The sequence below is a fragment of the Oryctolagus cuniculus genome, chromosome 7 (assembly GCF_964237555.1).
Source record: "Oryctolagus cuniculus chromosome 7, mOryCun1.1, whole genome shotgun sequence".
Taxonomy (NCBI): domain Eukaryota; kingdom Metazoa; phylum Chordata; class Mammalia; order Lagomorpha; family Leporidae; genus Oryctolagus; species Oryctolagus cuniculus.
In genome coordinates this window covers 142851448-142863888 of record NC_091438.1, presented here as the reverse complement: position 1 = coordinate 142863888, position 12441 = coordinate 142851448, and the positions used below count along the sequence as shown (strand labels likewise).

Here is a 12441-nt window from a genome sequence, read left to right as displayed (position 1 = left end):
GGGAGGCAGTGGGACAGATGCTGGCCCTGGCGGACAATGAATGAATCAATTTTTTTAAACAAACAAAAAAGTCGATCACTTCATGAAGGCCTAAGCTTAGAGGATGGATTGGTTCCATCATGCAAAAACACTCTGTGAGTATCGCTTCTTACAAAATTAGTTTCTGCCAACACAATACAGTAGCAGAGTAGAAAGTCAGATAGCAGGTTTTGTTTTGTTTTATTTGAAAGTTCACTTATTTGAAAGGCAAAGTGACAGAGAAAGAGGGTGAGAGAGATCATTCATCTCCTGGTTCACTCCCCAAATTGTCACAATGGCTGGAGCTGGACCCGGCCAAAGCCAGGAGTCGGAACTCCATGGAGTTCTCCCATATGGGTGGCAGAAGCTCAAGTACTTGGGCCATCATCTGCTGCCTCCCAGGGCATGCATTATCAGTGGGTTAGATGGAAGCAGAGTAGCCAGGCACTCTGATATGGGATGCAGGCATCTCAAGCAGAGGCTTAACCTGCTGTGCCGTAGCATCCACCCACCCCCATCCCCAGAGCAGGGCTTGGGATTGGAGGATTCTGAAGGAGTGGAGGTGGCACCGCCTTCGGGGCAGAATGGAGAAAGGCCCTCGGATGGCAGAAGGTCTAAGTTCTCCCCTGAGCTCTGCAGCTGTTGCTGTGTGACCTAGGATGAGTCGTGCCAGCTCTCTGGGTTGTATTTTCCCTTCTCCCCCCACCCCTCCCAGTACTGGCTTTAGGCTACACAGAGATTCCCCAACTGTGGAATTCGTAAGATCCCTTGGGGGAGGGTGCTTGTTAAAGATGAAGATTCCCAGGCCCTACTTCCAGAGATTAAGATTTGGCAAGGGGGCAGGTGAGTGGTGCAATGGCACAGTTGCCACTTGGGAGGCCTGCATTACATACCCGAGTGCCTGATTTGAGTTTTGAGTCCTGGCCACTCTGCCTTCTATCCAGCGTCCTATTAACGCACATCCTCAGAGACTGCGGGTGACGGCCCAATTACATGGGTCTCTGCCACTTACGTGGGAGATCCGGGTAGAGTTCCCGGCTCCTGGCCTCAGCCTGGCCCATTCCTGGCTATTGTGGGCATCTGGGGAGTAAAGCAGTAGATGCAAAATCTCTCCCCATCTATCTCTCTGTCTCTCTCTGCCCTTCAAAGCAAATGAAAATAAATACTTAAAAATTAAAAGCAAAGATTTAACTGATCAAGGTGGGGTGCTCCAGGCGTTTGCTTCTCATAGACTCTTCCTGTAATTCTGAAGAAGTCCTGGGACCATACTTTAATAAAAGCACTTTCCCTCAACCTCTTGGGGCTCTTCCTGCCCAGAAGTGTGAGGAGTCACTCACACCACCTTCTGGGCTTATGAGATCATCCCAGAGGCATGGAGGAAGCCTGTATCCCACCTCAGTGCACCTGTGTCTTGCTGCTGCATCGTCTGCTTCCATGTTCGCCATCCCCTCCAGGCCCTGCTACAGTATCACTGCAGAGCATGGCCAGGATGAGGAGCCAGCTGCAGTGTAGACAGCTGGGTGGCAGCATAGAGGTTGGAGAGGTGTGGGGACTGTTGGGTGCAGCGCTTGGTTGCAGACACCTGGGCTCCTGTCCTGGGCTGGATGTATGACGCTGTAGCCTGCTCCCCTTACCCATGTCACTGTGGGTGGGGATGGGATGCAGCATGGCTTCTGCAGAGAAGTAAGTCTAGCTGCATGGGGATAGCGAGGCCCGGATGGGGCCCCAGGAAGGGATGGGGCCTTAACAAGAGGACATCCCAGCCAGTGTCCAGGGCACTGTCTCTTCCTTGGGGCTGGTCTTGCACATACTCCAAAGGCCAAGTCCGTGGCAGAAGCTAGAGGGTCTAGTGCTGGCGCCGTGGCTCAATAGGCTAATCCTCCACCTTGCGGCGCCGGCACACCGGGTTCTAGTCCCGGTTGGGGCGCCGGATTCTGTCCCGGTTGCCCCTCTTCCAGGCCAGCTCTCTGCTATGGTCAGGGAGTGCAGTGGAGGATGGCCCAGGTGCTTGGGCCCTGCACCCCATGGGAGACCAGGAAAAGCACCTGGCTCCTGGCTCCTGCCAGGATCAGCGCGGTGCGCCGGCTGCAGCGGCGGCCATTGGAGGGTGAACCAGCGGCAAAAGGAAGACCTTTCTCTCTCTGTCTCTCTCACTGTCCACTCTGCCTGTCAAAAAAAAAAAAAAAAAAAAAAAAAAAGAAGCTAGAGGGTCTAGCCCCCAGATTTGTTCTTCACATATGAAGAAAAGAACATTTATTCTGCCCTGGGTGCTTACCGTGCAGGGCTCAGAGCTCAGGGCTCTGTCCTCTCACTACATTTTCCCAACCCTCCTGAGAAGCTGGTTCAGGTATCACCATTTTGTCTTTAACCATATTGCTTAGTGCCTTTCAGAAGATAAGGATTTTTCCTAAAATACCTTCAGTTGACGTCACAGCCAGAGAAATCGGTTGTAGTGGGAAGGCGTGATGTTGAATCAGATAGTTCCTTGTTCTAGCTCCCTCTGCTCTTGACCTTCTGTGTGACCTTGAACATCACTTCCTCTCCCTGAGTTTCACGTGACCCTGAATTCTGTGACATAAGATCAATTATGCATGCACTCCCTTCTAAGGTACACGAAGATGAAGACGGCCACCAACATCTACATCTTCAACCTGGCGTTGGCCGACGCTCTGGCCACCAGCACACTGCCTTTCCAGAGCGCCAAGTACCTGATGGAGACATGGCCCTTCGGGGAGCTGCTCTGCAAGGCTGTGCTCGCCATTGACTACTACAATATGTTCACCAGTATCTTCACTCTCACCATGATGAGCGTCGACCGCTACATCGCCGTCTGCCACCCCGTCAAGGCCCTGGACTTCCGCACGCCTGCCAAGGCCAAGCTGATCAACATCTGCATCTGGGTGTTGGCCTCAGGTGTTGGTGTACCCATCATGGTCATGGCTGTGACCCGTCCTCGGGGTAAGTGATGGAACTGTGGCACAGGCACCGACCATGGGAGGCAGCACGTGGACCTCTGTGGGTCTGTGGGACTTTTCCAGGGTGAGGATCAGTGGCCGTGGGAATTTATGAATGGATTGTGGATCAGTGAAAGTGTGGTACTGGTCAGTGGCAGAGTGGAAAGTCAACCAGTGGAAATGGGAATGGTTGGCCAATGGTGAATGGTTGACTACTGGGCGGGTGAGTGAGTGCTCAGTGATCATGGGAATTTGTGAATGGGATTATGAATAGCTGGTCCATGTGCATGTAGGTGGGTGGCCAGGAATGTGTGGGCCACTGACCTATAAGGAGATGGATGGATAGCCAGCAGGGTTACTGTCACTGACCGGTGGACACCACAGGATGTGGTGCCAAACTTTCACTGCAGTTTTAAAGCCATTCACCCAGGGGCTGGGGGTGTGCTGCAGTGGGTTAACTCGCTGCTTGTGACATCAGCATCCCTTATGGGTGCCAGTTTGAGTCTTGGCTGCTCCACTTCTGATCCAGCTCCTTGTTAATACACTTAGGAAGGCAGCAGAAGATGGCCCAAGTGCTTGTGCCCCTGCCACCCACGTGGGAGACCCGGATGTAATTCCTGGCTCCTGGCTTTGGCCTGGCCCAGCCCTAGCTGTTGTGGCGATTTGGGGAGTGAACCAGCGGATGGAGATCTATCTCTCCCTCTCTGTCACTCTGCCTTTCAAATAAATAAATAAATCTTTCCAAAAAAATTAATAAAGTCATTGTCCCAGGTGACCAAAGCAAGGCCTAAAGAAGGCCTGGAGAGGATGACAGCCTCGTGCTTCTCCTCAGTGCAAAGCAGTGTCAACAGAGTTCACCACAGTAGGGGAGCTGCTGCTGCAACAAGCCCCAGGCTCCAGGGCTTACCCCTTGCTTGCTTTATTTCTCATTCGCATCACAATCCAGTATCTGAGGAGCAAGTCCTTCAGGGACCCAAGCTCCCTCTGATAGTCTCTGAATTTTCCACTGCTGGTGTCTGGCTGGCAAGGTCAATGTGGAAAGGGGAGGGGGGCAAAGCACAATCAAGCACTTTAGAATGGTGTTGTCCACCCCTCCTGGACATAGCTGTCCCCTGGCCCCATGTTGATGGAAGGAAGTGGGAAACATAGTCTAGAAGGGTGCCAAAGACACGAGGAACTAACTGACCTCTCTGAGCCACACTGCATCATGGCATCATGGAGCGTGGAGAAGGTTAAATAAGGTCATAGGTGCAAAACACAAGGCTTAGCTCATTGCCAAGGTCCTAGAAATAGCAGCCATCAAATGATTAAGCCTGTGAGACAGACAAGGCAGGGACTCCAACTCCATTTGACTGTAAGAAAACTGAGAATCAGAGAGGCCAGGTGGTTTACTTAGGGCCACACAGCCAGGTATTTGGTGACCGTTGGCCTGTCCTCTGAGGTTCCTGCTTCCAGGTCTGCTGTTCCTTTTGGCCCCTTGAGTGGAGGCGGGCAGAAGATTGGCACCATGCTTGGGAGAGGAGCGCAGTCCTGTGGGAAGCTTCTTGGTCACCCTTGACTCTCACAAGGGCAGAGCCCCCGGTGCCCTATACAGCTGCTGAGCAACTGGCTTTGACTCAGCAGAAAGGCCGGCTGCTCATCAGCCTTCTGCTTACAGGTCATTAACTGCAGCCCTGCTGGGGGCTGGACCAGATGGGCCTCCTCGGCCTGCGCGTGCACGCGCGCACACACACACACACACGCACGCACCTCCAGGGCGAGCCATCAGCACTTGTTGGCTCAGTGGGCCACTTGCTGTATGACCTTAAGCAAGTGCTCTTCCCCTCTGGGTCTGTTTTTCCACCTGTACAATGAAGGGCTTGGATTCGGCCACCCCTGGGAGTCCTGCCAGCCTGCGGTCCTGTAGAGCTACTTGGTCTATGGGTCCCCAGTCACCTTCTAAAAATTCTCGGGCTTCAAGTCCATGGTGGGGATCTGCCACTCCTTGCATTCTGGGAGATCTTGGGAGTCCCCTGGGCCAGTTCAGGCCTGGGTCAGAATCCCACAGCCCCCACCGCAAAAGAGTGAGCTCAAGCCATCCAGGGCAGGTCTGGCTGTGGGAATTTTCTTCCTGATGCTGCACTGAGATCTGCCGCCCTCCTGGGAGGTGCCTTTGCCCTGGCCTCTGGATTCTGGCCCTCTCCCCTGAGTGTGTCCAGAGCTTGAAGCCCACCATGCTCAGTGCTTTATGGCTTATCCCTCTTGATCTTCACAGTGATGAGATGTGGGTACTATTAAAAGTCCCATTTCGGGGCCGGCTCTGTAGTATAGTGGGCTAAGCCTCCGCCTGCAGTGCTGGCATCCCATATGGGCACCAGTTCTAATCTCAACTGCTCCACTTCTGATCCAACTCTTGCTATGGCCTGTGAAAGCAGTAGAAGATGGCCCAAGTGCTTGGGCCCCTGCACCCTTGTGGCAGACCTGGAAGAAGCTCCTGGCTCCTAGTTTGGATCAGCCCAGCTCTGGCTGTTGCAAGCATTTGGGAGTGAACCAGCAGATGGAAGATCTTTCTGTCTGTAAATTAAAAAAAAAAAAAAGTCCCACTTTGCCAATGCTCCAAGAGCTTAAGTAATCTGTCCAAGGTCACACCATACACTTAGTAGGGCCTGAGTCATGCTTTTTAATTTAATTTTTAATTTTCATTTTATTTGAAAGGCAGACACACACACACAGAGAACTTCTATCTGCTGATTCACTTCCTAAATGCCCACAATAGCCAGGTGTGGATCAGGAACCCAGAACTCAGTCCAGGTCTCCCACATGAGTGGCAAGGACCCAAGTACTTGGGCCATCACCTGCTGCCTCCCAGGGTTAGCATTAGCAGGAAGCTGGATGGGAAACAGAGTACCTGGGACTCCCATCAGGCATTGTGATAGGGGTGTGTGTGTCCTAAGCCAACTTAATAGCAGTGCCATCAGCCAGCCCTGAGCCCTGCCCTTAACTGTCCATCTGAGCCCTACTGTCCCCGTTAGACCTAGTTCAGAAGTGAGGCGGGAGTTGGCTTCGAGTTATCACAATGGCTGGCACGTGGTGGGCTGGGCTAAATGATTTCATTCCTGCCACCCATGGACCCAGAGGCTGTAGAGTCGGGGTGGGGGGCAGATGGAAGGAGACTTCCCGAGGAGAGCGGGTCCTGCTGGGGTCTTCAAGGATGAATGGGAGTTCACCAAGCAGAGAAGAATCACCTTGAGCAAAGGCTGGGGGTAGGGGGCAGCTCCTGGCCCAGGCCGGAAGGGGGCGAGCAGGCAGGGCCCCCTCAGGCACACGTGTCCCTCACCCCTCTCTGTCTTCCCTTGTTTCTCGGCCCAGACGGGGCGGTGGTGTGCATGCTCCAGTTCCCCAGCCCCAGCTGGTACTGGGACACGGTGACCAAGATCTGCGTGTTCCTCTTCGCCTTCGTGGTGCCCATCCTCGTCATCACCGTGTGCTACGGCCTCATGCTGCTGCGCCTGCGCAGCGTGCGCTTGCTGTCGGGCTCCAAGGAGAAGGACCGCGGGCTGCGGCGCATCACGCGCATGGTGCTGGTGGTGGTGGGCGCCTTCGTGGTGTGCTGGGCGCCCATCCACATCTTCGTCATCGTCTGGACGCTGGTGGACATCGACCGGCGCGACCCGCTCGTCGTGGCCGCGCTGCACCTGTGCATCGCGCTCGGCTACGCCAATAGCAGCCTCAACCCCGTGCTCTACGCCTTCCTCGACGAGAACTTCAAGCGCTGCTTCCGCCAGCTCTGCCGCGCGCCCTGCGGCCGCTCCGAGCCCGGCGGCTTCAGCCGCGGGCGCGAGGCCACTGCCCGCGAGCGCGTCACCGCCTGCACCCCGTCCGACGGCCCAGGCGTTGGGGGCGCGGCCGCCTGAGCCGACCGCCCCGATGCCCCCGTGCGGGGTCTGGAAGAGGGGCGGGGCGGTGGGAGGGGCCTCCGGGGACGGGCGGGGCGGAGGGCGGGGTCTCTAAGCTGATGGAGACTTCGGGGCGTGGGATGTGAGGCTCTAGAATCAGGCCCCCAAATAAGGGCTCTCCACGGGAGCGGAGAGTTGGAGTCCGGCCTGGGACCTCAGGGTGGGTGGGGACCGAGGTGGGGGCGGTGGCTTGATTGAGTTGCAAGCTTGGACTTGAGCAGGACAGGGGATGGAGTAGGGATGGGACAGGACAGTCACGCCTGGCTCAAGATCTGGGGAGCTAGATGGGGGCCTGTGTGCTGTGGATGCGGCTTCAACTCTCCTGCCTTGGGGGTGGAGGCCTGCCGCCAGTCCCAGCAAGGGGCGGGACTCACAGGGGTCTAGCCGCAACTTGACATCTTTATGCATAGAGAATAGGAGAGAAACGATCCACCTTTCTCTCTTTGGCAGTCCACTGTTCCTTTGGAGCAGACAGGGCTGCCTCAGCACCGTGTCGCCAGCACCTGGTCTTGGTGGGGAGTGACACAGGATAGTGGCGCCAGGGGCCAGCCCCTCCAGAAGAGGGTAGTGGGGTAGGGTCCCCAGATCCAAGTTCTAACCAGGGCCCAGTGGCTCTGGAAGGAGCAAGAAGGTCCTCTAAGACCCCAACCACCAGTGGCCCTCTGTGCCACCTGGTGATGGCGGGTGGACTGAGAGAGTGGCTAGCTACTACTGTTAAGGGTGGCTACTTTTGAGGGTCCCCAGAGCCCTGGTGTCTCTGGCCCAGGTGCTGGAGGACAGAGGACCACCTAGTTAGAGCCCCATGGATGGTTAAGTGGCACCGGGATGGATGGGAGGGTGTCAGAAGCCCCCAGTGCCATGTGCTGCCTGGTCTGGGCCCCTGGTGAGAAACTTGAAAAAGTCATCCTCCCTTCTCCCAGTGTCTGGCTGCACCTGACGTGTGTCCAGGGAGCTGGAGCTGCCCTGCAGGCCCTGAACTTGAAAGAGGTATAGGGGGGGCTTTCAGAACTGCAGAGCCAGCGTTTGCTCCATCCCCCTCCCCTGCCAGGGCTTCTACCTGCTCCTGCCCAGCCCCCCCCCCCCAAGCTGCTGAGGGCAGTGTCCACCCAGAGCTGGGCATAGGAGCCTTTCTCTTCCTATGTTAGCATTTTATCCAGGCTCTCCCAGATCTTGGCTTCCCCCAGGACCGGGGTCTGCCCTAGCCCCGTGCCACCCCCATGCCCCATCTCTCCCTCCACCCCAGACGCTGCCTCAGCCCTGCTTCCCTCACTCCCCATGGAAGCAGTGCGCTGACATCCTTGTAAAAACAAATTTAATTTCTTCCCTTTTTGGGACAGATGGAAAGAAATTGACGTCTTTTTTTCTCAAACAAAAGAAGAAAGACACAATATACCTCTTTTCCCTCTGACAGCCATTTCTCCAGAACAAAAGCTGGGAGGCTGTCACTCTAGGCTGAACTAGCATGGTGGGGGGTGGGGGTGCTTAGGCACCACGATGGTCTTTGGGCGCATTACGGGGAGGGATGCCCTCCATGAGCCAAGCACAGCACCCACTCAAGGTGACACCCCAGAGGCCCCAGGCCTGGGGATGTTCCCCCTGGGGCCTGGAGAGGTGGCAGGGAAGTGGCCAGCGCTCACACCCACCCGCCACCGTGACCCAGAGGGACCCTGCGACCATGAGGGTCAACAAGGCCAGGACACTCCTCATCTGGGCCTCCTGCTGCTAATGCTTCGGGACAATGGCAGGGAAAGGGCACTTTTTAGGAAGCAGGGAAGGCGCTGCAGGCGGTGACCGCGGGGCCAGGGCTGTTTATTCTTGCAAGGACCGTGTCCTCTCTGGTCCTCCTCAGGACAGACCTGTCTCAAGGCTGCTGCGGGCCTGCTCACTGCCGTCTCCCGGGGCCAGAACAGATCAGGCAGAGTTTTACCCCTGGTGTTCTATAGATTTTCTTTCTGTCTGACATGCTGGTTTGTCCACCCAGCAGGGGCTGGATCCAGACCACGTGCGCTGGTTGTGTTGAAATCAGCTTCATGCCAGGCGGTGCACACTGGGCCTGGGGCTCGGAGCTGAGTCAGACGCGGGCCTGCCCGGAGACAGACAGATGACTGCCTCTGGGCGTGATCAGCAGTGACAGGGAGCCAGGGACGTCCCTCAGGATGTGCCTTTTCCAGCATTTTACTTAAACACACGGGGTAGCAATTCTGTAAGAGGTGGGTCAAGGTCAGGGGCCTCAAAGGAAGCGTAGCAGTTGACCACCAGGAAGAGAGAACAGTGCAGCAGCACAGGGATGTTTAAGCGCTTGGCGAGCCTGAGACGTGGGTGCAGGTGGAGCCTGGGGCTTAACCCAGCACTCCTGTGCGTCCCACCTGCTGCCCAGTGCCTTATGCGCATCATTGCAGCGGGTCCTCACCACCGCCCTGTGGACGCCACAGTGGCATCCCCATTTTCAACAAGAAGGATGAGGCTCACAGAGGTCAAGCCCCTTGCCTCTGGGTCACAGAGCCTGTCAAGAGCAGTAGAAGTGAGGTTAGGGGAGTTCCAGGACAATTCCAAAGTCCACATTTTCAGTGAATTCCAGGCATCCTTAAAGTAGTGGTAGTGGGCACCCTGGCAGGAGGTTTTTAAAAGACTGAAATGGAAAAATCCGAAGGGAAAGGGCAATTTTCCATGAACTTTTGTTCCTCCTGGAGCTCCAAACCTTCAGATTTCAGAATGCACTGTGCACGATGCATTGGGAGCTGCACATTGACAGTGCAATTCGAGATCATCACAGGGCTCTCAGCACTGCAGAGCAGTCTGTTTCCCCCCAGTTTCCATTTCTCTCTCCAGGAGGTGGGAGGGAGGTTTCTGCCTCTGGTTTAAGAAGTCCTACAGGCTCGTAGCTCTTCTTGGTGTCTGGGAAGCAGTGCTTAAGGCTGGCATCAGGTCTCGCTTTCCTTCCCTCAGCCTCAGTTTCCCCATCTGTTGAGTGGGCCACCTGCCTGGGGTGGCTGGGAGCATTGAATGAAGTGATGCCTCTGCTCCTGCAACGCCCACACAGGAAGCCCTTGGCTTGTGCTAAGTGGCTGCTACTCAAAGTGGAGCAGGAGTGCAAGGTCAGAGCTGGAGGGAGAGGGGAGGAGCAGCGGGGAAGAGAGAACCTGGGGAGGCAGCCGGGGATGCCCCTGCCTGCTGTGCTCTGGAGCCACCGCGGAGAGGGAGAAGCTGCCAGAGAAGTGGGAGAAGGACGGGGAGACAGTGTTGCCATGGAGATGAGGAGGAGGGCGTTCCCAGGGGGAGGGTGTGATGGAGGATGTCAAGTGTCATAGAGACGGTGGGGGTGGGGAGGGCAAAAGGGTGATGGGAGTAAGCCAGTTTCAAGCTCAGTCTCCTCCGTGGCCTGGAAAGCAGCTCGCGCTGGGTTCAGATCTCAGCTCTGACACTAACTGGCGAGGGATGGCCCACTCTGAGCTTTGGGGTCCTCCCAGATCTAAGGGCTGGGCTGGCCGCTAGTAAGAACCCTGCTTTGCTGGATTCTTGGCCTCTTGCCAGCAGTGTGATGGGAGACAAAGCACTTCACCTTCAGGAGCGCCCCCTAAAGCTGACCCGTTGCAAGTGAAGTGGTGGCACCTGGGAGGCCCTCATGCCAGGGTCACTCTCAGCACCGTGGGTGCCAGAGGCAGCTGCCTGCGGAGGCTTGCTTAGCTTGGAATTTGAAACTCCTTAAAATGAAGAGGGGCCCTGGCCTCCTGGGAGCGCTTGGAGGAGCAGAAGTGTGGGCCAGGCGCCTGCTGGGGCTTAGCCAAAGACCTGTGACAGATCCTTAGCCCAGGCCCGGCTCATGCACCAACACAGACGCTCACCTCTCTCACCTCTCGTTATCATCAGTCCTTTCATTTCATGTCCGGGCGCTGAGCACAGGGTGCTGGGAGCTGGTGGGCCGACAGAGAGAGGCTGCATCCATTCCTCTGCAGCGGGTGTGCAGGTGCTTGGAGTGGACACTGGGCCAGCTGGCTGGGTGGCGCCGCTGTGGGTGGTGCAGGCATTCAAATGAGGCTGGGGGGGGTGTGCTTCAACAGAGACGTGGTGCTGAGGGGCGGTGTGGCCCTGGGAGGCGGTCCAGGTTTGAGCCCCAGTGCCAACACCAGAGGTGAGCTCTCCGCCCCCTGCAACACACGCGGCGCCCAGCCACTGGCAGAGTGCCCAGCGAGCGGCCGCTGTAACTTTAGAGCGGTGGTAGATGGCGTTTCCCTGTGCCCAGCTCCGTGGAGTAACTAACCTTCCCGGCATGACTGGCGGAGGCATTATTATTACTACCCTCTTTTTACAGGTGAGGAAACTGAGGCTCAGGGAAAGGAGCAACATGCCCGAGCCCCATGGGTTGGCAGTGATTGACCAAGCTAGGATCTCATCGTAGGTCTGTCAAGTCCAAGTTCACTTCCTCCTCCTTCCACGTGGAAGCACTCTGGTTACACAAAGATGCCCAGGTGCAGCTCACAGCCACGGAGCGAGCGTTCCCTGTGCCAGGTGCCATCCCTGTCAGCTGCCCGCAAATCTGCTGTGAGCTTGGCAGGTTTCTCACCCGTCCACTCTCCCTGGAAAGCCTTCGTGTTCTGTAATTGTTTCCACTGCCTCTCAGGTCTCTGTTGTGTGACCCTGGGTGAGATATTGCACCGTCTGCGTCCGTTTCCTCAGCATGGGTGGAGGACCTTGTCTGTTGTGGTCACCGAGGCGTTTGCAACAGATGCCAACGGGCACACCGTGGTCCTTCCTCCACGTGGCTGAACAATGTGCCTGTCGCTGAGTGAGGGCTTGGTACATGGAGCTTTTTAAATGTGATCTAATGTTTTGGGCTCTACCTGCTCCAACCATGGTTTTTAGTGCTGTAGAAGGGCCAGGAGCAAAGGGCTTTCTCTCTTGACCATGTCCCTGGGTCTCAGAGGGGACTGTGGGCACTGGAGAAGCAAACCGCAGTTCTTTGTACTCTTCTGTCCTCAGCAGAGCAGCCCACCCGGGACAGAGCGGGGGCAGCCTGGAAGAGGAGCAAAGGGGCGCTGGCCTGGGTGTTTTGGCCTGAACACTAGAACCACGGGAATGGAATCCCTTAGTGGGTGTCAATGCAGGTGACATGCATTTGATGGGACTCGTTGTCTAGAATCTTCTTTTGGGGGGCCTGCCACTGCAGCATAGTAAGTTAAGCTTCTGCCTGGGGTGCTGGCATCCCATATGGGCACTGGTTCTTGTCCTGGCTGCTCCACTTCTGATCCAGCTCTCTGCTATGGCCTGGGAAAGCAGTAGAAGATGGCCCAAGTCCTTGGGCCCCTGCACCCGCACGGGAGACCCGGAAGGAGCTCCTGGCTCCTGGCCTTGGATCGGCGCAGCTCTGGTCGTTGGTCGTTGTGATCATTTGGAGGTGAAACAGCAGATGGAAGACCTCTCTCTCTCTCTCTCTCTCTCTCACTCTGTGTCTCAAATAAATAAATCTTTATTAAAAAAAAAAAAAAAAAGGAATCTTCTGTTGAAGTGAATCCCGGGACAGGACACAGAGGACGCGG

The 12441-nt window shown here is 56.2% G+C and overlaps 1 protein-coding gene across 1 annotated transcript in view; it reads left to right on the top strand.

Annotated features, from left to right (window-relative positions):
- OPRD1 (opioid receptor delta 1) overlaps positions 1–11931 on the top strand; it is a 45430-nt gene extending 33499 nt beyond the window's left edge. The window contains exons 2-3 of the mRNA XM_002716071.5: positions 2627–2976; positions 6321–11931. Coding sequence (XP_002716117.1) covers positions 2627–2976; positions 6321–6865 — 895 coding nt within the window. The 3' untranslated portion in view covers positions 6866–11931. The remainder of the gene's footprint in view (positions 1–2626; positions 2977–6320) is intronic.
- The last annotated feature ends 510 nt before the right edge of the window (positions 11932–12441 follow it).